The 24,524-nt window shown below is 45.3% G+C and overlaps 1 protein-coding gene across 1 annotated transcript; it reads left to right on the top strand.

Moving 5' to 3' along the window:
* The first annotated feature begins 1,752 nt into the window (after positions 1-1,752).
* Positions 1,753-23,123, top strand: LOC306920737 (uncharacterized protein). The gene is made up of 12 exons (XM_079497588.1): positions 1,753-1,882; positions 2,993-3,648; positions 4,051-4,443; positions 8,398-9,262; positions 12,470-12,554; positions 14,382-14,734; positions 15,556-15,594; positions 16,911-17,154; positions 17,616-17,731; positions 17,905-17,976; positions 18,516-18,652; positions 19,561-23,123. The coding sequence occupies exons 2-12, from the start codon at positions 3,000-3,002 to the stop codon at positions 19,695-19,697; spliced, it is 3,090 nt and encodes a 1,029-aa protein (XP_079353714.1). The 5' UTR covers positions 1,753-1,882; positions 2,993-2,999; the 3' UTR covers positions 19,698-23,123.
* Positions 23,124-24,524: the final 1,401 nt, after the last annotated feature.

Below are 24,524 nucleotides of genomic sequence, written 5' to 3'. Positions count from 1 at the left end.
GCTGCCTGGCTACTCTGTCCATCTCAAGACCTTGAGACCTTGAGAGTTGAGACAGATTGATTGATTGATTGATTGAAATATTTATTAACAGTTTGCATAATTACAGTACATTTCAAGCACAAACTCAATACAAAGACTGTTAACTGCAACTACAAGAGGGCCCACCTTGTTCAATTCATCAAAACATTTAGAGACATACAAATAGACACTTCTATATAGTCAAAGAACAGAACAGGAATTCATCATAAGGGAGGTAAAAAGGGAAAAGAAACTTACATTGAGGGGAAAAAGGGGTGGGGGGGGGATTCAGATTTTACGGAGGCCAGTTTTGAATTGCAGCCGTCCGTAGGTGCCCTTTGAGAGCGGTTTTGAAGGAATCAAGGGATTCGCATGTCTTAATGACTGTTGGTAGGGCGTTCCACATTTTGGTGGCATAGGAGCGAAAATAATTTAGTCCCTTGTTTGTGCCGAATCTGGGTTGCACATGGTTTGTTATCAGCGAGCCAGGTGCAGATTCTACCGAGTTCAGAGCTAAGCGCATTTTCAACCTGCAGTTTGTTCCTAGCAGTGCTGAGTCATCTGCGAACAGGAACAAGTTGCACTCACAAGCTGATGTCATGTCGTTTATTAGGAACAGTAAAGGCCCTAGTATCCATCCTTGTGGAACGCCACAGCTCACTGGGAGGCGGGGGACGCAGTGTTCCGTTCACCTCCAATAACAATTAACAACATATAACAACCTTTCATAGAAATTGAGTCAAAATTAGCCTAAAATAGGCAAGTAAGAAGTAAAACATTACGGGAAAAAATAGTAAAACAAGACTTCTGAATCCTCAGCATGTTTTATGTAGCGAGCAGGGGTGCCCAAGAGGTAGTTGACAAAGGCTGTGCAGGTAGACCACATGACATGCCCCTAAAAATATATAATAAAAAAAACTAAAAACTATTTTTGGCATCTGCCACTTGAATTAATGTGACTTTATTGACATAAAAAGGGCCTGTCAGCTCAAACCCACAATGAAATGCTTTTTAAAATGTTATTTCTTTACTATTTTCACAATGTCAGTAGCATTACAAAGTTATAAAAAACCCTACTAATTCCATTTCCACCCTCGATTTCCCATTCCATGTGCATTTGTCTTATATGCCCTCCTCAGGTACATTTTAAATTTATTTTCAGCAATGGGAATATTGTATTGGGATATATATATATATTTATACCCCCCCCCCCCCCCCCCCCCAGTCAAAAAAGTGTTATTATTATTATTATTATTATTATTATTGTTATTATTATTATTATTATACGAGTAGTAGTAGTAGTAATTAGTAGCAGTAGTAATAGTATAGTAGTATAGTAGTAGTGTTTGTAAACGGGCTTATAATAATATCCTATGATAACGTCAAAGAACAGAATTACTGGTAACTTAGCAACAGGCCGCCGTAAAACCTTAATACTGCTGAAAAGTGTCGTGGTAAACATTATTTTCGGCATGGGTCCGAAACCGGAAGCAATCCAAAGTAAAGTTATTTCACAATAACATGTTTGTTTTGATAGTATGTGTAAGGAGAAAATAATAATAATCATAAACTAAAAATATAATTTCGTTTTTTTTGCTGTTGTTGTTTTGTGTTTTTTATTTCGTGGAATTACCCTTTTCAATGGAATAGTTCCTTTTCAATTTGACATTTTTCGTGCACAAATCAAGAGAATAAAACGACACAAGCTCTTCATGAGAAATGAATGAGTTTTATTTTGAAAACAAGCACAGGACGCTCTGAGGAGAACAAGCAGAAGAATGGTGAAGATGTCCCAGAAAATGACGCTTCTTTGATTTATTATCGGAGCTATCATCATCATCTCACAGTCACCGCCATAACGGAGGTGTGTATTGTTTCATCGCCACTGTTCGTTGCTCCTTTTAATTCGTGTGTTAGTGTGTGTGTGTGTGCGCGCCGGGCGAGTGAGTGTTTGTGTGTGTGTGCCAGTGTGCGTGCGTTCGTGTGCAGATTTACTGACTGCTACTAGCGTTTGCTAAAGGCAAACGTTGTGCTTGAAGCCTTGAAATGTACTGTAATTCTGCAAACTGTTAATAAATACTTCAATCAATAAATACTTCAATCAATCAATCAACCAAGCAATCCTATGTATATATGTCCACTATCACACTCCACTAGTACTTGTATTTAAAGACCCGAGGTGTTTGTCTGACTCTGATCCAGGATCAGCCTGGCGTACAAATTGCTTTTTGTGGTGGTACAATGTGCTTTGTTAAAGCATAGAATATCGTGATAACAACAACATGATGGGATTGGGACGGAAAGCTTTGTCTCATGTTAGTGTGCTCCTGCTGCTAACAACAACAAGCTGTACAGTACAGTACAGTACAGTACAGTACAGTACAGTACAGTACAGTACAGTACAGTACAGTACAGTACAGTACACAGTATGGATGAGCTCCCAGTGGCCACTGGTACATTCTATAGTGGTGAGCTGAGCTCCCGTGCAGTGGACACTGGGCTGGCAGTCTTGTTTTTGGCTGCAAATTTTAGTTTCAGTCATAGTCTCTTAGTTTTCATTTAGTTTTAGTCACCTGGAATAGTCTAGTTTTAGTCGACTAAATATCATAAGATTTTTAGTCGACCTACAGTTGATTTAGTCGAACAAAATGCGTTTGGCGGGCCTTGATGATTTTTTACTTGCTGAAAATAGCCGATCAACGTGTCGCTTGTAGATCTGCTATTTTCAGCATGCAACCAAGTGTAAAATGACTTATACTGGATCTCTTGTCCACTAGTCCCTTCCTAACATTTTAGTCTAGTTTTTATTTGTTGACAAAATCATCAGTATATTTAGTCTTAGTTTTAGTCATGATGGCTTAGTTTTCATTTAGTTTTCGTCAGAAAAAAAAATCGTCTTGGTTTTAGTCGAGGAAAACAACACTTCTCATTCCGTTTTTTCCCCCCCTCCTCCAATCTGTCTGTCCTCCTCCAGTATCTCCATGCTGTCTCCATCATCAACAGAGTCCGGAGGAGTCCCAAAGGGACTGGACCCCCTGCCTCACCCCGCCGCACCTCCCCCACAGATGCACCGAGTGCCACCACCACCACCCACTGTCGTCCGGAGCGACCCTACCTCGCAGGTGCCTTGCGGGACGACACTGCTTTGTCTCCGCAAAGAGTTCCAGGTTCAAGGCTCGGATCGGCCAAATCTAGTCGAGACCCCGAGACGCCCGGCCGCATCGCAGCCCGCTGCTTGGTCCAGTGAGAAGCCCAAGGTCAAGGACTTCCCACAGTCCAACTCTCGCTATCATCCTTGCACGTCGGAGGCGGTTCCCAGCGCTTCCCACCGGAAACAGTCGGGGACGTCTTCCCTTGACGCTTATGCTCAGACCAAACGTCGGGAAGTGTTCCATAATTTGCCATCGCCCCCCCACGTTCACCATCACCACCTCCTCCTCGCTCCCCACAAAACGCCCACCCAGCGACAAGAACACGGTCGGCTCGGAAGCACTCCGTTGATCCAAAACACCAATTCGTTTTCGGTCCCGGCGGAGGGCAGGTTGCCGCTTGCTGGTCAGAGTGGCCAAGTGCCAAGACAGTCACCCGGTCATTCAGCCAACCAGAAGATGCCAATGTTGGACAGTCAAGGTAAGTGACAGTTCCATACTTGGGGGCAACTTAGCCAAATTATCAAAGGTTTATTGGCTACACGTATATGCCATTATGTAAATAGATTAGAATAGATTCACACAAACGTATTTTAAGTTCTATTATAATCATGGGGTTAGATTTACAAATATGTATTTTCGATTTAAAAGCATGTAGGCTACGTATGATTTATGAAAAATATATTAGATTTACGAACATGTAGATTTAGATTCATTCATATTTGGTTTACAATACACACGTGTACTGTACATTCGATTTACATTTAGTAATAGATTCACGTGCAAAATCAGCCAAATGGCTGTTTAAAGTGTTGGTTATTTAGCTAACGGTACTCTCTCTTTTCCTACCCTTTCCTCCTCCTCTCGTCCCATGTCCTTCCAGGGAAATTAACCGAAGCTCCTCCGTGGAATTTCACCTCCTCCTCCTTCTCTCCTCCTTTAACCACCTCATCCCCTCCTTTCCCCTCACCCTCTGCACCTCCTGTCCAGCCTCCTCCTCTGTTGTCCCCCTTCCGTCCTACTTCGCCTCCCTCCTCCCCCTCCCTCCATCAGTTCCTCGCAGCGCAACAGGCCGAGTTCAAGCAGTTCCTGGCGGACGCGCTCGCTCCGCTGTCCCATCGTCTGGAGGCGCTGGACCGCCGCGTGGAGCGCTTGTGCGAACAGGGCGTGGCCCAGGGCAAAGACCTGGCCCAGCTGTCCGACCATGTGGAGCGTCTGTGCAGCAGCACCCGAGTGAAAACCAAGCGCACGCGTTCCCCTCCTGGACCGGGGAGAGGTGAGCCCATTTAAAAAGACCCGACCGCAGGGTGCTGTACCGCTAATTCCCAAAGTTATCCAATGGAGCTTTCTTTCATAAATGGTATTATTATTATTAATTATGCAACTTATTACGTTTACATTCTTCTCTCTCTCACACACAAACACATACACACACGTGTCACAAACACACGTCACGTCACGTGAGAGAGCGATACATTATTTAATAAGGACAAATGCAAGCTGTGTGGCACCAAGTTGCCCTAGGCCAGTGGTTCCCAAACGTTTTCATGTCAAGGACCCCCAAAATGATACTAATTAGCCTGCGGACCCCCCATTTGAAAATATATGCCAAGGACCCCCATAAGAGAAGGTTTTTACGGCTCTAGCAGTGATTTTCAACCATTTTCATTTCAAGGGCCCCCGGGTTGACCTGAATTAGGCTACGGCGTTAGGCTATGGCATTTCTATTTTCTATCTCTGGGACCCCATATTGTAAAATCAATGTTAATTTAACTCTGAGAGTGTTCACTCTCTTGAGTTACAGACCCATAAGGGTCCATTTGGTTCCTAACTATCATTTAGCTGGGGACCCCCTGGAACTCCCTCAAGGACCCCTGGGGGTCCCCAGACGACCCCACTTTGGGAACCACTACCCTAGGCTATTACTACTACTGCAAGTAATAGCAGAGTTGCTGCCTGTGACAGCTGTATACTGTATACCGTAAAAAAAAAAAAAAAAACTTGAAACACCAGATTCTCCACACAGAGCAGTCGTTCGTTAGAGCTCAACACTGCCGGTAGCAGCTCTTCGATCAAGCTTCAGTCTGTTGTCATCATCAGTTAGATGAAGGATCCTGACAGCTTTGTGACGCCTTGATCACAGTGCTACAGCACCACAAACAGGCAGTTGAACAGAAACGGCTAATGTTATTCCAAACTTCTTTTGATATGACGTGATTTTCTTTACTTCTATTTATTTTACTTATTCATTTCTTTTGCATGTATAGTTGAGTGCATGTCTAGTTGTTTTCTGCAAACTTTCCCGTATGTCTATGCATGCATTTATGTTTACGATTCTTGTATGCATGCCTACTTGCATGTATTTTAAAGGGTAAGACCTAAGAACTAGTCCATTCCATGAGTTATTTTGCTCCGTTGTGTTGTGTTTATTAAACCAACGCAACAAAAGCTGATTCTGACAGTTTATGACATCAGGAAAACTCATGCGGTTTTATTTTCGTCTTTTAAGACGGCGTCCCCAACTCTCGCGGGAACATCTTGCGAGGTTTCGAACAAGTCAAACAAGTCTCCACGCTGTTTGAGATGCACCAGTCCCACACACAGACACTTCTTCTAAAGTGTCTCCCTCAAACACGTCCACTGTGTATGTTTTTAGTGACAAGCGGACGACAATCAAATCCATTTGTTTACATCCCTGTTGTTGCTCAACAGCATTCCAATAATACGCTTCAGGAGTGGGTATACAGTTTTGGTCCAATCAGATTGTTTTTTACTCAACGCGAACAGCAGTGATTCGGTTGGCGTAGGCATACCTACCGGATCTTCTTTCTACACAAATTTGTCAAAAATTTACTTTTTTATTAAAAATAAAGCCGCATGAGTTTTCCTGATGTCATAAACTGTCAGAATCAGCTTTTGTTGCGTTGGTTTATGTGCTAAAAGAGTGACTTTGAGAGCTGTTTCCTGTTACAATGGAAGTCAATGAGCGACTTTTTGTATTTCTTAAATTGCTAATAAACAGCACAATGGAGCGAAATAACTCATGGAATGGACTAGTTTGCCCATAATAAGGTAAGAAAACAACCCAAATCTCTCAAAGTGGTCTTACCCTTTAATGAATTGTTTTGGCAGTTTAGTGTTTCGGTCTTGTTATGTTTTTATTGTAGTTTAGGAGGTTGATGTCTGCTATTTGACTTGTACTAAACGTACCTGTCTCAGTGGGTGGGATGACGTCTCAGTTTGTTTTTGGTTCAGCTGTGATTTAACAATGATGCACACTTATCTTGAATGAATGAATGAATGAATGGTTTATTTCGATCTATTCATTTAAAAAAGGAATAGGCAGAAGCTTAAAGCTTATGTATGCCTATCCTCCTTACATACGAACGTAGTTCAGAAACAATAGCAGAACGTAGAACATGTACTGGGTCTACAAAACAATCAACATTTGGACAAAACATAAAAAACAAAGAATAACAACCACAAGAAAAAAGAACAAACAAAACAACAAAACAAACAGACTTATTTTCTTTCTATTCTTATTTTCTTTTTTCTCTCCTCCCATATTATTCTTTATATTGTTTTGTTAGTCTACAACGTGGTTGTCTGTTAATTGTCTGTCCTTTTTATATGTATTAAAAGAAACAGAAAAGCCTGCCAGCCATAACACAGCCAACCACCTACAATACTCTTGTAGGAACTGAACTTATTGATGTTTGAGCGCCTACTTGAGTTGCAATGGGCAGTTGTTCTGTTTGGGATGCACACGCAGATCCGACACACATCATGCACATCAGAACAACAGGATTTAGATGGAAAATCAGCCAAGTTTCACTTTAAATTATTTGTGGTTTGGTCTTTGGGAGGAGTTAAAAATCTAGGACAGTTCTAGGGCTGTAAGTGTCTTGCTCGGACAGGGACACTTGGACACAGCCGGTTTGGGACACGAACCAGGGACATTCTGGTTCCCAGCCGGTTTGGGACACGAACCAGTTCCCGGTCTTCACCCTCGCTGTAGGTGTTTGAGATGAGAGATTTTTTTTTTATGGATGCACGATTAATCGGTAGCATAATCGGAATTGGCCATATCGGCCATAAAAATGCCATATCGGAATGATCTAAAAATAAAACGGATTATTTCATCGGTTTTCACCAGCAAGAAAAAAAAAATCTACATTTAATTTGTGTACTGATCTCATTCAGTTGTGAAAACTGAACACTTTATAGTATATATGCCATTTATTGATTGATTGAATACATTATTAACAGGCTTTGGGCCAAGCCCCTATAGGTCATAGGCTTGTTTCCATTGTGGTCCTCTGTATAATATCGGAATCGGTCAGAATCGGTATCGGCAGATATGACCCTGCAAATAATCGGAGATCATAATCGTGCACCCCTATTTATTTATTTATCTTCCCGAACTCATTCTCAATGCCTCTTTTCTCGTCTCTTTTCCTCTCCTTAACTGCGGTTGAAAATTAGTAGTAACCTATTAATTAAAATGGTAACAACACACATGCACCATTGATACTCTGCCAGGGCTATTGTTCTGCATGCTCCTGTTGGGATTCACTTTCAAACCAGTGAGCATGGATGTGATTTGATGGACAATACGAATGGATGATTTCATCTGGGTTTTCAAGTAGACCACATTAGACACAACATCCATTCAGAAAGTAGACCATATATACATTAGACACAAAGAAAGTAGACCATATAAACATTATACGCAACATCCATTCAGAAAGTAGACCATATAAACATTAGACGCAACATCCATTCAGAAAGTAGACCATACTGTGGAAATGGAAAGGAGTGGCATTTGCATTTCTTTCACCATAGTAAATGCTGCATTCATGGTCTGGAAAGGGCAGTTGTGTTTTACAGACGGGTAAAAGGGCAGGCCGGGCTCAGGCCCCCTTTGAGGTCTATGTGTGCACGTGCCTGGTCTGGACAACAGAAGCTCCGATCATGAGTAAGCGATGCAGCAGAAGTGAAGCCTCCCCACTTCCGTTTTGTCGTTACAGTCGCGCAGATTTACCCTAATATAAGTCGAAACCATCTAAGCATAATTATACAGTAGCTTGCTGCTTAGCAGAAACGCATTTTTTTTTTTGCGTGAATGTGATACATACATTCAGACAGTAAACTATATACATTAGACAGCATCTGTTCAGATTCAGAACTGCTATATTCCTAATTGTTTTTTGTTTTTTTTGGTGAACAGGCCACCAGGACGATTTGGCTGTGACTCCAAGCTCCACCCCCTCCTCACACAGTGACCTCGCTCCTTCTGCCACCGCCGACAAGCTACGCCCGTTTCCTCACCTGGCGGCCCCGCGTACTCCCTCCCGTGGCACGGCAGAGGGCAAAGGTCGCTTGGGGGCGGCGTCGTACACCCCCGAGCGGAAGGGGCGGGGCTTCTCCCCGGTGACGGACAGCGACGAGGACGATGGACGCATGGGGGACGCCCTGGCCTCACTGGTCCGATCTGTGCTGAGCGACACGGAGTCCTCCTGCGGCTCCTCTGCCTCCTCTGGCGTCGAGGAGCCGAGAGTGGTGACTCCTCCTCCTCCCGTCTCCTGTGCTTTGCCCCTCGCTCCCTCGCTCACTCAAACCCAGGCGGGAGGAGGTAGTGGGCAACGGGACGACGTACCGCCATCCAGTGAACCACAAGACGGCGTCTCGAGAAGGGAAATAATAAGCAGAGGGAGTGGAGGAGGAGGAGAGTGTCCGATCGGGGGAGAAGGGCAGAGGTTTGTGCGATGTATGGGGGTGTCGCTCCCGAGGGGAGGCGGAGGAGACGAGGGCCGGGCCCCCTCCTCCGCTACACAACGTCTGACCCTACGCAACCTCCAAGGGGAGGAACCAACGCGTCCGGAATGCGGCAGCCAATCGTCTTCGGGCAGGGCTCTAAGTGTTTTCGGCCAATCGGAAGGCTCCAAGCTGATGGTCGGTGAGAAGAACGGTTCCTCCAAGAACCTCCTGGTGACGGTGGGGTTGGATTACCCAGAAGGCCACGCTGCACTGCTGCTGCAGTTGGCGAAGACTGCTAGTCGGGTGGTGGGATGCAAGAGCCCGACGCACAGCAGGTACAGCAAAACAAACAAAGCTTAACCCATTTAGGCCTGACAAAATGTCTTCTAAATCCTGACAGTTTTCTGAAATACCTGTTTCTATATCGGTGGTGCTCTGCTCAATATTTCATGTCAAGGACCCCAAAGATTATATGTAATTGGCCACCGACCCCCCCCCCCCATCTGAAAATATGTTATTCCAAGAACCCCTCAGAAGCAAAGATTTGAGTTAAAAACGTTCGCTCTGAAAGAATATATATTCAAAGATTTGCACCACATTTTCACGACTTTTCAAAAATAGCAGATCTACAAGCTCGTAGCACGGCACTTGGCACTTTAGCTATTTTCCAATAGCTAAAGTGTAACATAATGCTTAAAACACCAAAAGGGGTTCCCGTCCTGAATAGAGAGACTAGTACCAAGTCATAGACATAGAAAGGTACAGTAGATGGCTCTTGAGGCTCTGGGGCGAATGCTCTCAAGCGCAGGGCAAGCTTCCGTGTTGGTGCCAAGGAACGTAATTAACCCATTTTAGGCCTGACGTTGAAATTTAAAAAATGTCTTTTGACAGTTTTCTGAAAAAGCTGTTTCTATGTCAGTCGTTGATTTAAAAAAAATAGCAGACCTACAAGCTCGTAGCGCGCCACTCGGTGGCGCGCTATGAGCTTGTAGATCTGCTATTTTTCAATAGCTAAAGCACAACATAATGCTAACACCAAAATGGGTTAAAGGAAGGAACGTGAATCACGTGACTGGATGCCACTGACACTCATGACCATATAACTCTATGGGCGCACTTCCTTCACTCATGACCATATAACTCTATGGGCGCACTTCCTTCACTCATGACCATATAACTCTATGGGCGCACTTCCTTCACTCATGACCATATAACTCTATGGGCTCACTTCCTTCACTCATGACCATATAACTATGGGTGCACCTCCTTCACTCATGACCATATAACTCTATGGGCGCACTTCCTTCACTCATGACCATATAACTCTATGGGCGCACTTCCTTCACTCATGACTCATGACCATATAACTCTATGGGCGCACTTCCTTCACTCATGAGTCATGACCATATAACTCTATGGGCGCACTTCCTTCACTCATGAGTCATGACCATATAACTCTATGGGCGCACTTCCTTCACTCATGACCATATAACTATGGGTGCACCTCCTTCACTCATGACCATATAACTCTATGGGCGCACTTCCTTCACTCATGACCATATAACTCTATGGGCGCACTTCCTTCACTCATGAGTCATGACCATATAACTCTATGGGCTCACTTCCTTCACTCATGAGTCATGACCATATAACTCTATGGGCGCACTTCCTTCACTCATGAGTCATGACCATATAACTCTATGGGCTCACTTCCTTCACTCATGAGTCATGACCATATAACTCTATGGGCGCACTTCCTTCACTCATGAGTCATGACCATATAACTCTATGGGCGCACTTCCTTCACTCATGACCATATAACTCTATGGGCGCACTTCCTTCACTCATGACCATATAACTCTATGGGCGCACTTCCTTCACTCATGACCATATAACTCTATGGGCGCACTTCCTTCACTCATGACCATATAACTCTATGGGAGCACTTCCTTCACTCATGACCATATAACTCTATGGGCGCACTTCCTTCACTCATGACCATATAACTCTATGGGCGCACTTCCTTCACTCATGACCATATAACTCTATGGGCGCACTTCCTTCACTCATGACCATATAACGCTATGGGCGCACTTCCTTCACTCATGACCATATAACGCTATGGGCGCACTTCCTTCACTCATGACCATATAACGCTATGGGCGCACTTCCTTCACTCATGACCATATAACTCTATGGGCGCACTTCCTTCACTCATGACCATATAACTATGGGTGCACCTCCTTCACTCATGACCATATAACTCTATGGGAGCACTTCCTTCACTCATGACCATATAACTCTATGGGCGCACTTCCTTCACTCATGACCATATAACTCTATGGGCGCACTTCCTTCACTCATGACCATATAACTCTATGGGCGCACTTCCTTCACTCATGACCATATAACTCTATGGGCGCACTTCCTTCACTCATGACCATATAACTCTATGGGCGCACTTCCTTCACTCATGACCATATAACTCTATGGGCGCACTTCCTTCCGCCCTCAGTTCCATACGGGTCGTTCCAATCAATTGCAGCGGCGAATGAGTCGCCTGCCTTTCTATAGACTAAATGATCAGATCTCTGCCTACTGATTGCAGCAGTAACAAAGCTACCTGTGAAGGCCTAGTCATTGCTTTACCCTGTTTTAGACCATTATCACTGAATTTAAGAAATGTAAGAGAACCTGAATGTAAGAAAACAAAGCAAAGAATCTACTTCCTTCGCCGTCTAAAATCCTTCGGTGCTAGTAGACGGATTCTTCTTTTGTTCAAAGATTGTTGGACAACCACTTCAGAAACGTTATACATCCACGTATACAGCATCCTAAGGTTAGCAAGGAATATCACCTATAATACTAAGCATGTGTTGTATCGAGAATATAGGTTGCTACCTTCAGGAAGGAGATATGGTGTACCAGCATACAATAAGGTCAGACTAAAGAGGTCCCTTGTCCACCAGTCGACTTTGTGGCTTAATCAGGAGTTGTAGTAGCCATGGGTAATCTAGGCGGTGGACATTGCTCTCGTCTTCATGTCTTTATGTATGTAAATTGTCTTGTTCTTTGTGTTATGTCAAATGTGTGTATATGTGTTCTGCATACTTGGCTGCTGGGTCGCAAGACAAATTTCAGTGTGAACTGACAATAAAGTACAATGTCATATTTAGATGTCGCTGACCAGACGTATCAGTCAGTCAGCATTAAGGGCTTTGCAAATGTGAAGCGAGGAATGCAGGCGTTGTTGCCTGGATCAACACATGTCTCCTCCAGGTCTGTTGAAGAGGGGCACAACTACGCAAGTGTAAAAAAAAAAGATAAACAGAATCCAGGTCTGGTGAGTTGCGGGCGTGTGCACGTAACGAGCACGCGCGCAACAAATTCACGAGGCCGCGCTCACGTAAATACGCTTGCGTTGTCGCACCGCGACTTCTCCAAGCAAAAACACAGGTCTCATTGAAAATGAACTGTAGGCACGTTTTATCGCTCCCCATTTGCAAGGCCCTTTACTCTTCTTGTTTCCTCTCTCTTTTCAGGGCTCCCTCTGATAGTCTCGTCGACCCTCTGCCCTACAGGAAGAGTCCGTTAAAAGGGACTTGTCTGGGATTCAGCAGCCTCAAGGTCAGAGTTTGAAAACGGCTTTTCTTTTCAATTTCTTTGTTTTACACTACTCACTACTACTTCACGGTTTTGTTACTGTGAACTGCTCAGTACAACCGCAGTCTTCTACTGTTTTGTTACTGTGAGCTGCTCAGTACAACCGCAGTCTTCTACTGTTCTGTTACTGGGGGCTGCTCAGTACAACCGCAGTCTTCTACTGTTCTGTTACTGGGGGCTGCTCAGTACAACAGCAGTCTTTTACTGTTCTGTTACTGGGGGCTGCTCAGTACAACCGCAGTCTTCTACTGTTCTGTTACTGTGAGCTGCTCAGTACAACCGCAGTCTTCTACTGTTCTGTTACTGGGGGCTGCTCAGTACAACCGCAGTCTTCTACTGTTCTGTTACTGGGGGCTGCTCAGTACAACCGCAGTCTTCTACTGTTCTGTTACTGGGGGCTGCTCAGTACAACCGCAGTCTTCTACTGTTCTGTTACTGGGGGCTGCACAGCAGAGCCCTGCATCGGGAGTGGGATCTCCGCGTGACCCAACGCAAATATTACGGGCGGTATTTAAATGCCTGTGGTCGGGAACAGGTGGTCAAGATAAAACCAGCAGGCCTCGCTAAATCTCACATCCTCCCACATCCTCCCGCAATTAACCAGATGCAGAGCTTATATACACTTTAGCAAGATATCAATGAGGAGAACTAATTTCCCCTACTGTGCTGGACATTGCACGTGGAGTTAGTCTCTCTCGTTCTCACACTGCACCCTGTGCGCAGCTCGTCGCGGTATAATATGTATCATATATTAGCCTGGGTTCCAGCCTGATTTGCTGCGTTCTGCGGATCTGAAAAGGTCACTGCACTACTCAGTCTGGACAGAGGCTGCTCGACTCGCATTTCATAACGTCAACTGTTGCGTAGCCACGTTGTTGCTGATACGTCATCAGCCAGTGCCACTCTGTCCATGCTTCTAACCGTTGAAAAAAATAGAGCCGTTCAAGACTTGAGAGTAAAAAACGATCAGTAGTACAAAAAAACTGACTGCTATGTGGGGTGAGTGAATGATAAGGGGACGTTGCAGGACAACAACAGTAGCTGTGTCGGGTGAGTTTAGTGAATGATAAGGGGACGTTGCAGGACAACAGCAGTAGCTGTGTGGGGTGAGTTTAGTGAATGATAAGGGGACGTTGCAGGACAACAGCAGTAGCTGTGTGGGGTGAGTTTAGTGAATGATAAGGGGACGTTGCAGGACAACAGCAGTAGCTGTGTGGGGTGAGTTTGGTGAATGATAAGGGGACGTTGCAGGACAACAGCAGTAGCTGTGTGGGGTGAGGATTTAGTTTACACAATGAAATAAAATGGCGATTATTCAGTGTGGGGCAGACGGCCTGTCACAGCCAGATTTGGGAGAGCAGCAGCTTTGTTGTTGTCAGGAAAGCGGTAAAATTAGACTTTCGTGGTTGTTTTCGTCTCAGATTTAGTCCGACTGAGCGACACAGTATAACTCTGTGGGGACACAAAAGCTACACAAAAGTGGGACCCGGAAATATCTCTGTAGGGGACGCTCACGTCCTGGCTAAAATACTGAATAGTTATAGTCACCAATGTACACAGTTTTTAAATGTACAAATATTTATAAAAAAAAACACAATTTTTTTACATGATGGGTAGTTAAACAACTAGTCAACTAGTAAAAATGACTAGAAGTAAATGCCCTAGTTGCAGCCCTCTAGTGCACAGGTTCAGAGGAAAAGTTATGGAACAGCTCTTTTAGTACCTCTAGTGGGAGTTTCCCAGCACAACCACATTGGGTGTTATAATGTTGGTTCCTCTCTCTCGTTATAGTCTCTTGGCAACATGGACCAGCTGGCGCCCTCCATCCACCAATTCCACACCTCCAGAACTGTCAACAGCCAATGGGAATTGTCTGACCTGTTGAGCGGCAGTTGGAAAGCCTCCTTCTCGCCGGGGCGTCGAGGAGGGGCTTCCATCAAGTTGCGGTCCCTGAAGGCCATGCCGGCGCTCTCTTCCAAGTCCAGGGCGTCCCGCCTCTGGCTCCACCCCATGCTCTTGCGGCTCTCTTTCGCCGCCGTGGAGACGCTGAGGTGTCGCATCGTGGTGGGGTGTGCGTCGTGGCCGAAGCCCCTCCGCCCTCTCAAAGATTACACGGCTCCACCTGGATTGGACAACGACCACAGGTGTGTGCATTATGTGTATCATTACTAGTGCCTACTACTGCGTTGTCCTACTGACCCCTAGAGATTTTGGGTTTGAACTTGAACCCATTTTTGTCTCCACCAGGCCGAAGGCATGGGAGAGAGTATGTTTTGCACTCCGTCCGTCCGTGTGTGTGTGTGTGTGTGTGTGTGTGTGTGTGTGTGTGTGTGTGTGTGTGTGCGTGTGCGTGTGCGTGTGCGTGTGTGCGCGCGTGCGTGCGTGCGCCCGTCCGTCCGTCCGTCCGTCCGTCCGTCCGTCCGTTACCAGCTAATCTCCGGCACCGTTGGCCCGATCCATGCCAAACTTTGCACACACACTCCCTGGATGCCAACGACAAACCTCTGCCCCAAATATTCCTCAACGGCCTGTTATAGCGCCACCATGAGGCCGATTTAGGCAAAACACATTTCTGTAGATTACTCGTACACATTTTATCATACATCACACAATTCGGTATACACTATCTCCATAGTCATGTGATCAACACGGATCTGCACCATTTCCCATCTTCCATCCTGATTGGCTAAGATTGGCTTCCAAAGCTCACATGATTGGTCCGTTTCGAACAAAATGCCACAAATCACAAACGCAGTGTGCAATTTCCGTGAAATTACTTCCCCCCCCCCCCTCCCCACATTTTAAAATGGCAGATTTACAAGCTCGTAGCGCGGCACTTGGTGCCGTGCTATGAGCTTGTAGATCTGCTATTTTTCAACAGCTAAAGTATAACATAATGCTTAAAACACACATGGTAATAATAAAAATAATCATGATAATACTGTTGGTTTGTATTCTTTTCTAGATACAACCGGCCAATTGGACAAGAGCCCTCGACAACCAGGTGAGCTTAGTTTGGTCTTCAAATGAATTTAGATTATGAAGTTTATATAGATTAACACAAAGTAAGCAAATAACGGCAGGACCTCGTTTTTCTCTCCACGACCTGCCTGTGCCAAGATGAAGGACCTCGTCTTTCTTTAATTTCATTTAATCCAGCAATAAAAAATATATATTTAATTATTATCTTGCCATCTACTGTTTACCTTTTAGCATTGCTCCGGGTAGTATAGCCCTCCTCCTCTGAGCTTTGAGAAGGAAAGGAAATGGTCACGTGACTGGGCACTTTCATGGGAGCCAAAACTCACACCGGAAGTTCAATGAATACATGGCAGTGAATGGAGCCGGCTGGACCAGCTCATAACAAACACTATTTATGAACAATTGAGACCTTTGTCATATAATTGGTTCAGGAATATAAAAGAAGACATATCACAGGTTGTTTTCTAATCACTTGCTTTTCGATGTGCACAGAGTGCACAGTACATCATTTTATTTGAGGATCTAAACAGCAGCAGGTATCATTTCTGGCTCGGAGGTATCGCAAGATTTGACTGACAGACAGGAAACGGTGGGAAGTCTCATGATACTTGGTACGTTCAGAAAGGTGATTTGTGCTCTTTAGATACCATACCTCTATAAAATTACACAGTGTACACATCGAATGGTAACACAGCAGACAATGTGTTACATGTCTTCTGTTATTTTCCAGAAGCGATTACTTTATAAAAGGTCTCAGTCATTCATAAATAGTGTTCGTTATGAGCTGGTCCAGCCGGCTCCATTCACTGCCATGTATTCATTGAACTTCCGCTGTGAGTTTTGGCTCCCATGAAAGTGTCCATGAAAGTGTCATGGCGCAGCCCAGTCACATGACCATTTCCTTTCCTTCTCAAACATAGAGTAATAAAAGGATAAAGACAGAACCGGAGTGCTAGCCCCAAATTTGAGGTCCGGGGCTGACGCACATGATGTCATGAACGTCCGTCCACCTCCATGAAAGTGCTGCAGTTCCACATTTCACCAGTAGGTAGTGGCAGCTTCAACGTTGGATAGCCTTACTGGGGGGCTTGTTCTCAAAGCTTCCTTGGTTGCCCAGGATCTCTTCTTCTACTGTGGTATTTCGCGCTTGTGACTGGCACTGGGGCCTCACGATCCCGCCTAGTTAGTGTAACCGGGGGTAATGTGTTAATAGTGTTTATAGGAATATTTCAGATCTATAGGTCCTACAAGAATTAGACTGCCTGCCCTCCAGTGTCACTACTAGCCAGGAGGATATGAAAAAAAAACAACAACCACTCTTCTTCCTGTGTCTCTCAGCTCTGCTGCTCAGTCCCTGACGTCCCGGCGACGACACAGAACCCGTAGTGTGACTCATGAGCGGGCCATGAATCGCAGCAGTCCGGCGGGGAGCGGCAGCATGTCTCCGTCCCATTACAGCACCAAGGCCCTGGTCCAGCTGGAGAGGCTGGAGACGCGGCCCGTTTTTGCGCTGGCTAACACCAAGTACCCTGGACTCCATGGGCGTGGCAGCGCCAGCATGCGCGGCGGCTCTGGAAGAGAGGTACGTGTACCGTACCGTCAGTGGTGGGGGGAAAAGTACTCTCGTTTCTTACTTAACCCATTCTGAACAGGAACCCCTTTTGGTGTTTTAAGCATTGTGTTATACTTTAGCTATTGAAAAGTAGCAGATCTACAAGCTCATAGCGCGGCACTCGCAAGCTTGTAGATCTGCTATTTTTTTTAAATCGTGAAAACGTGGCGCAAATCTTTGAATATATATTCTTTCACAGTGTATATTTTTAACTTGAATATTAGCTTCTAGGGGGTTCCCTGAAACAACATATTTTCAGATGGGGGTCCGCGGCCAAATTCAGATAATTCTGGGGGTCCTTGACATGAAAAAGGTTGAGCACCACTGATATAGAAACATAGGCTTTTCAGAAAACTGTCATGATTTAGAAGACATTAGTAGAATCGACCTCGGGTCTAAATGCTATCTCTCTCTCTCTCTCTCTCTCTCAGCACAAGCAGCCTGGTTTGATTGACAGCTCTAAGTGCGTATCACAGATCAGGATAAGGAAGGAGGTTCCGAAACCTGACAACAACTTGACACCCATGGGCCTTCCCAAACCCAAAAGGTTTGACACAATACACAATTTGATTTTCTTTATTGTGTTTTTAATATACTTTAGACAATGGTAGAATAATAATAAATATTATTAGACAATAGAATATAAAGCTGGAGACAACAGTAGAATATAATATACATTGGCCACAACTGCATAATATTCATTTGTTTTTCTTTCTCCAGATTGAAGAAAAAAGTATTCAGTCTGGAAGAGATTTACACCAACAAGAACTACAAATCCCCAGCGTCCAACAGGTCAGCAAAAAACTACAATGACCAAACTTGGGATGTCATCAAAGTAATCGTCATTCCACAATGCTGTTTTAGTGTAGGTTTGTTAAGAGTAGACTGACGTGCGATTCATGAAAGTCTATGTAGAGGTATGAATCAGATGATGAATTCCACCTGTTTGTAAATCAAATTAGCAGTGGGGAAAGCAACCAACTGGAGAAAGAAAATGCTCCGTAGCCCAATACTTCCAACGGTTTCCTTCGGTCAAAAAGAACAGATCTGCAAGCTCGCAACGCTTCACATCGCAACACTTTGACGGCTTGTAGATCTGGTTTATTTGGCAAGTGAGTTTTGAGGTTTGGCAGTGGCACTATAGGAATTGATTTTGCATGACGAATGGCATTGTAATAACAGCCAACCATGTGTTGTGCCATGTATGAGTGACATATGATGTATCAGACTATGCTCGAAACTGTCACGTATATGCGCTTTAGTATCAAAACTGAGCAATACAGTATGCACACTTTGTGAATGAGGCCCATTGTCTGTCTCCTTTTGCTCAGGAGTCTGGAGACCATCTTTGAGGAGCCAAGAGAGAGAAACGGTTCTTTAATCTGCATCGGGCATCAGAAGAGGAAGCGTGTTCTAGATTTCCCGGACTTCACTCTGCCCAGGAAGAGGAAAGCCCGCGCCACCCAAGGCATGCTGGTTATTTGTTGTTCAGCAGTTACTGTGTCACTAGCCTCGGAGACCGAGGCTCCATCACTAGCCTCGGAGACGGAGGCAGCGAGGCTAGTGACAAAGAAAAGAAAACGCATGCCTATGCCATAGAACAGTGGTTCCCAAACCTTTTCATGTCAAGGACCCCCAAATTGACACTTATTAACCCGCGGACCCCCATTTGAAAAGATCTGGCAGGGACCCCCCATAAGAGAAGGCTTTTACGGCTCTAGCAGTGATTCTCAACCAGCTAAATTTCAAAGACCCCCAGTTTGACATGCAGTAGGCTACGGACCCCCATTTAATGACATTTCTGTCTCTGGGACAATTTATTTTGTAAAATCAATGTTAACAACAAAGAATGTTATCAATGATATCAACTCTTAACGGTTCCATTTGCTTCCATTTGTACACTCTCAGAGTTACATACATAAGGGTCTATTTGGTTCCTAATAATCATTTAGCTGGGGACCCCCTGCAACTCTCTCAAGGACCCCTAGGGGTCCCCGGACCCCACTTTGGGAACCACTGCCATAGAAAGTATCTTTCAGGCTACTAAGTCACTGACAATGAATGATTTTTGAGTGGTGTAAACCACTCCTACAACTGGCTTTTTTGTGCAGAAAAAATGAGCATGGTTGCTATGTTCACCCTGTAATGACGTCATGAAATCACACCCGGGTGAACAGGGTGAACATAGCAACCATGCTCATTTTTTCTGCACAAACAAAGCCAGGTAATGAAATCACACCCGGGTGTGATTTCATTACGTCAGACATGATTTCATTACGTCAGACAGACCTTACACCACTCAGTTCACACGGGTGTGATTTTTTTATATATATATATATATATAAAAAAAAAATTACGTGACTTTTCTCTCTCCAGGTATCACTCGAGTGTTGGGCCCTCGGAACCGAGGGGCCCGCAGGTGCCGAGGTGATGAGGTGGACCTCGACGTGATGCTGATCGAACGACTCAGCGAACTGGAAGATTTCCTCCATACGCAGGGCCTGGAGGTCTAACCGGTGGACCAGGGGGACCACTGGACCAGGGCCTGGAGGTTTGACTGGTGCACCAGGGGGACCACTGGACCAGGGGGACCACTGGACCAGGGGGACCACTGGGCCAGGGCCTGGAGGTCTGCCTGGTGGACCAGGGGGACCACTGGACCGGCGAAAGTGAAACTAGATCCCAGTCCAGCGGAAGTTGTTGCCCACATACCACCAAATGATGATGATGATGATGATGATGATAGTTTCTTGGAAATGACTTGAGGGGCTTTTATCTTTAAGGGGGCTCGAACCGGAAACCCTGTCCGCGATCATTCTTATTGAGCTGTGTCCCCTCTTTCTTTTTTTGCACAAGACAGGACCAGAGCCTATAGTAACATTATACAATCAACCACTTAGTAAGGAGCACAAGGACCAGATCCTATTAGTGGAAATGCAATATTCACGTTTTTAGATGGTTAGATTCCTTGAAAGTATGGAAGGAGAAATGGACAGAACCAGAATAGAAATGAGCGATAATAAGAAAGTAGGAGATCTCCCCACTGTTCCCCCCCAAACACTAACTCCTCCTACTGGTTGCCTGTTCAGCACAAGGTTAATGAAATAAGGTTAGGAAGCGAAGACCGTACGGTGAACTCCATGTTGCTCCCTGGAAGGAAAGAAACATGCGCAATTGAGACCAAGGAAGCTGAACACGGGAAGTGTTGGCTGCATATAGCCCATTGCGCATGTTTCTTTCCTTCCAGGGAGCAACATGGAGTCCACTGTACGGTCTTCGCTTCCTGTCCTCTTTTAATAGTCCTTGGTTCAGCACAGGAAGGGTGACCTCTAACCTGTGATTGATAGCCAGGACCTCAGAGTGAAACAACCTACATATTATACAGTATTTCACTGCTGCTACACTCCGTTAACTAACTGTGATGATAGTACCCTGTGTCCCAATTCCATACTATATACAGTCCTAATACAATGCAGTATATATAATTGACCTATAGCTAAGCCCCTCCCCAAACTGCTATGGTCCAATCACAGCTAAGCATAACATGGGTTAGTTAGACAAACCTCTCCACCAATAGTTTTCCTATATGAAAAAAAAAGAAATGCCACGCACATATTTTTCCAGTGCATATGGCAGGCCTTGTTGACGGATTTGGAAGAGATTTTGAAGGTCTGTTTCCAAAGATGAACCAGTATTTAATGTGTAATATCCATGATATTTACATTGGAATGAATGAGCCCGGCTGGAAAGTGGGAGTGTCTAAGGGGGAGAGGGTGGGGCTTAGCTAAAGGTGAATTTACTGTATACTAATCCTAGAATTCTATTTTGGACAGGTAGTATGAAATGGGTAAATTCAGCTGCTGACAGATACGCATTATGGAGTTTTCATTATCTGGACTTATTAGCCAATGCCAACGTGGAATTTTAAACGTTTCCTTTGCGTACTCAAGCTTAGTATAAAGTATGGTGTCGGGACACAGGTATTGTCCACCTAGCTGGTTAGTCCTAGCCTCAAGTAGCGAGACTTGTATCACTGCGTGGATGTTACTAGTCTCGTTCCTCTCAGTGTTTCGAGGTTTTTCCTGCGATGTCCCGCCCCATATTTGAATACTGGGCCCTGGTTGGTTATAGCCTGGTTCCAGACGAATCTGGTTGGCCGTCCGTGAAGTCCTCCCACAATTGAAAGGGGCCAGACTTAATCTGCCTGGGGCAATGTGCATTGCAAAGGCACATGAACACTGGCTAGGTGAGGCTAGGTTAGTCCTACATTCAGCCTCTGTGCTGAAATGTAGCCCAGCTGGCTAGCTAACGCCTACAATAAAGATAGCAAGGATGGACCAGCTGACATTGCAAACAATCTAGGCAATCTACATGACAAATCCTCTATCTTTAGTCTAAGCTAATGCCAAATTCACTTGATTGGTCCTCTGCCATTTTGCCTTTTTTTTGTTCTGATTGAGAAGGCCGCGTAAACAAGCTCGCCCATTGATGGCTGTGACGTCGGACCCGACTCTGAGCCACAGAGAACTTTTTCAGGGCAGGACAACTGTGATTTGACGCGCACCTTTACAAGGAATGCTCGGGATTGGGACCAGAATCCGTCAGTATGTGAAACTTTGGTAGATCCTCGGGTTGCAACTCTACCTGGCCAAGACAGAAGTCAAATAGTCTTTTTAGTACCCAATGCTTCTGCGCTCCGTGATGGAGAAACTCGCCTCTCACCATTTTTAGCACAAACGGAAGTGAATTCTGAAAAGTACTGAAAAGTATTTTGCCTATACTGCCGGCAATGGCACACTTGCATTACACATTATCGACAGAAGCATCAGCTATTTGGACTAGTGATTTGGCCAGATAGCGACGCAGCCCAAGGTTGCTTGGTCTGAGGAAGACCAACAATCAGATGTAAATAAATGTGTGGATGCTTTCTCTTCTCACTGAGAACCAAATAACTGTTTGTGTGTGTGTGTGTGTGTGTGTGTGTGTGTGTGTGTGTGTGTGTGTGTGTGTGTGTGTGTGTGTGTGTGTGTGTGTGTGTGTGTGTGTGTGTGTGTGTGTGTGTGTGTGTGTGTGTGTGTGTGTGTGTGTGTGTGTGTGTGTGTGTGTGTGTGTGTGTGTGTGTGTGTGTGTGTGTGTGTGTGTGTGTGTGTGTGTGTGTGTGTGTGTGTGTGTGTGTGTTGCCACCCACCCTCCTTTGGACCTAATTAAAGATAGTATACTCTCCCAAACTAGACGCACCAAGTGTAGCTTTTCTTCACGTGACTCACAACAAAGAGCCTCTTATCCTACAAGGACCCCTCGTAGGCCCTACTGCCGGTTTCCTATCCTATACTCTTGTAGAACAGTGGTTCCCAAACTTCATGTCAAGGACCCCCAAATTGACACTCATTATAGCCCACGGACCCCTATTAGAAAATATATGCCAGGGACCCTCATAAGAGAAGGTTTTTACAGCTCTAGCAGTGATTCTCAACCTGTTTAATTTCAAGGACCCACCCAGGTTGACATGCATTAGTCTACTGACCCCCATTTAATGGCATTTCTATCTCTGGGACCCCCAATTTATATTGTAAGAATCAATGTTAATTTAACTCTGAGTGTACAAATGGAACCAAATGAACCCGTTGGGGTCCATTTGTACACTCTCAGAGTTACAGACCCATAAGTGAAAGATATTCTGACGGGTAAAGTGAGGCTGGCTATCATGTATATACACTCCTACCTGTCAAAGCATGCGATGGCCACAGACCAGGCAGTTCAAGAGTCAGCAATTTATTCAGTCTTCAGATGTAATGGTTTTAAGGCATGACAATGATGAAATGGTGGATGATGATTTTAATGATGCCGGAGGCTGGTGGGTGTAGTACTGCTGGGGGGGCCCAGGTATGGGTCACTGGATGAGGCGCTGGGGCCCATGGCTGCAGCTGAGGAGGGGCTTGGGCCATGGCTGCAGCTGAGGAGGGGCTTGGGCCATGAATGAAGCTGAGGAGGGTCTGGGGCCCCAAGACTGCTGCTGGGGCGGTGGGGAGGGGGGGGGGGGGGTCTGGAGCCCATGGCTGCTGCTGCGCTGATGGCGCCAGCTGGGGAGGGGGGTCTGTGGTCTGGTGGTGAGGTGTTCTGTGCTCGAAGGACCTGGTGCCGTGAATGATGGATGATGTGCATGAAGGCTCTCTAGCACAGGAGCTGAGCTGCCATTTCGGATAGTTTTTTTTCCCGATGGCTTCCTCTTGTTGCTCAAGCTTTTGCTGTAGATTCTTGGATCATGGACTCCTTCTGGGCACTTTGGTCTTGAGAGGCTTGGAGGAGGCTGCTCTGCCTAGCCAAGACCTTGGTGAGTCTCTCCACATGGTCTAGCGTACACCAAATCCTCCTGCAACACCTCAAGCTCTATCCTCTCTGCAGCGTCATGCAGAGAGCAAAGTGTACTTTGGCGCACTTTGAGCTCCTCCCTTTCTGAGCAGGCAGCATTGAACTTAAGCTGTGATTTCGCTGATGTCTCCCAGCAGAGGAGCAAGGTTCTGGTCCTTATGGCTCAGCTCGCTACGGAGGTCTCTTAGTTTGGTTGATCAGATCCAACGCAACATCTTTGTCTTGGATCAATTGTCTGCTGTAATCTGTTTTATATTTCCTTTGGTAGCTGCCAGATTTAGCTCTGTAGTTGTTGGGATGGAGGTCTGCTGTTGAATTTGTGTTGTTAGATCAGATACTTGTTTGCTTAGCTGCTTGTTCTGCCTCCATAGTCTCAATAAGTTCTTGCCAGCCCATAGAGCCCCATTGTGAACCCGGCCATGTTGAGTACACCAACGTTTTACAGGGACCCATACTCCACTTTTCTAACAAAACATTGGTGTACTCAACATATTCTGGCTAGTGGACTATTAGGTTGCTGGTATTCTCCCTTTCAGCCTGTAAGGAATTTATCAGCTCTGTAATACGTGCCTGCTGGTGAGCAGCAAGCTCCTGCTGTCTGTTTTCTAGCTGCTGTCTGGCCTCGTCGGCCTCAAACTTTGCCTCGCCCTGCAGCTGGTCGAAAGAGTCTTGCAGGGTTCTATGTTCCTCCAGAAGTTGCTCCCACTCCAACTGGACTGTGTCAAGTTGGAGCTTTGTGCTGATCAGACTGTTAGAGAGCTGGGACACCTCCATTTCTTTTTTCTTTTTATTTTATTTTTTCTCAGATTTTTATCCCATGATTTTGCAACCCATTTTTTTCACCCAGTGTCAATTATCTAATGTAATCCTGGGTGCTACACTTCCTCTGCCAACCTGAGGGGGCAGCGGACTGACCTTATGCTTCCTTCTGTGCATGAGGAGTCCAAGCTGCTTCTTTTCACCTGACGGGG

This window comes from Electrona antarctica, assembly GCF_951216825.1.
Source record: "Electrona antarctica genome assembly, chromosome: 3".
Taxonomy (NCBI): Eukaryota; Metazoa; Chordata; class Actinopteri; order Myctophiformes; family Myctophidae; genus Electrona; species Electrona antarctica.
Note: the sequence above shows the minus strand (reverse complement) of the source record. Positions and strands in the feature narration are given on the sequence as shown.

What these genes read in the sequence shown, in the direction of transcription:
- LOC306920737 (XM_079497588.1), top strand. Translation starts at nt 3,000, where the DNA reads ATGCTGTCTCCATCATCAACAGAGTCCGGAGGAGTCCCAAAGGGACTG. An exon ending in AAGAGCCCGACGCACAGCAG is followed by an intron (nt 9,263 to 12,469) that starts GTACAGCAAAAC and finishes CTCTCTTTTCAG; the next exon opens with GGCTCCCTCTGATAGTCTCG. An exon ending in GGCCTTCCCAAACCCAAAAG is followed by an intron (nt 17,732 to 17,904) that starts GTTTGACACAAT and finishes TTCTTTCTCCAG; the next exon opens with ATTGAAGAAAAAAGTATTCA.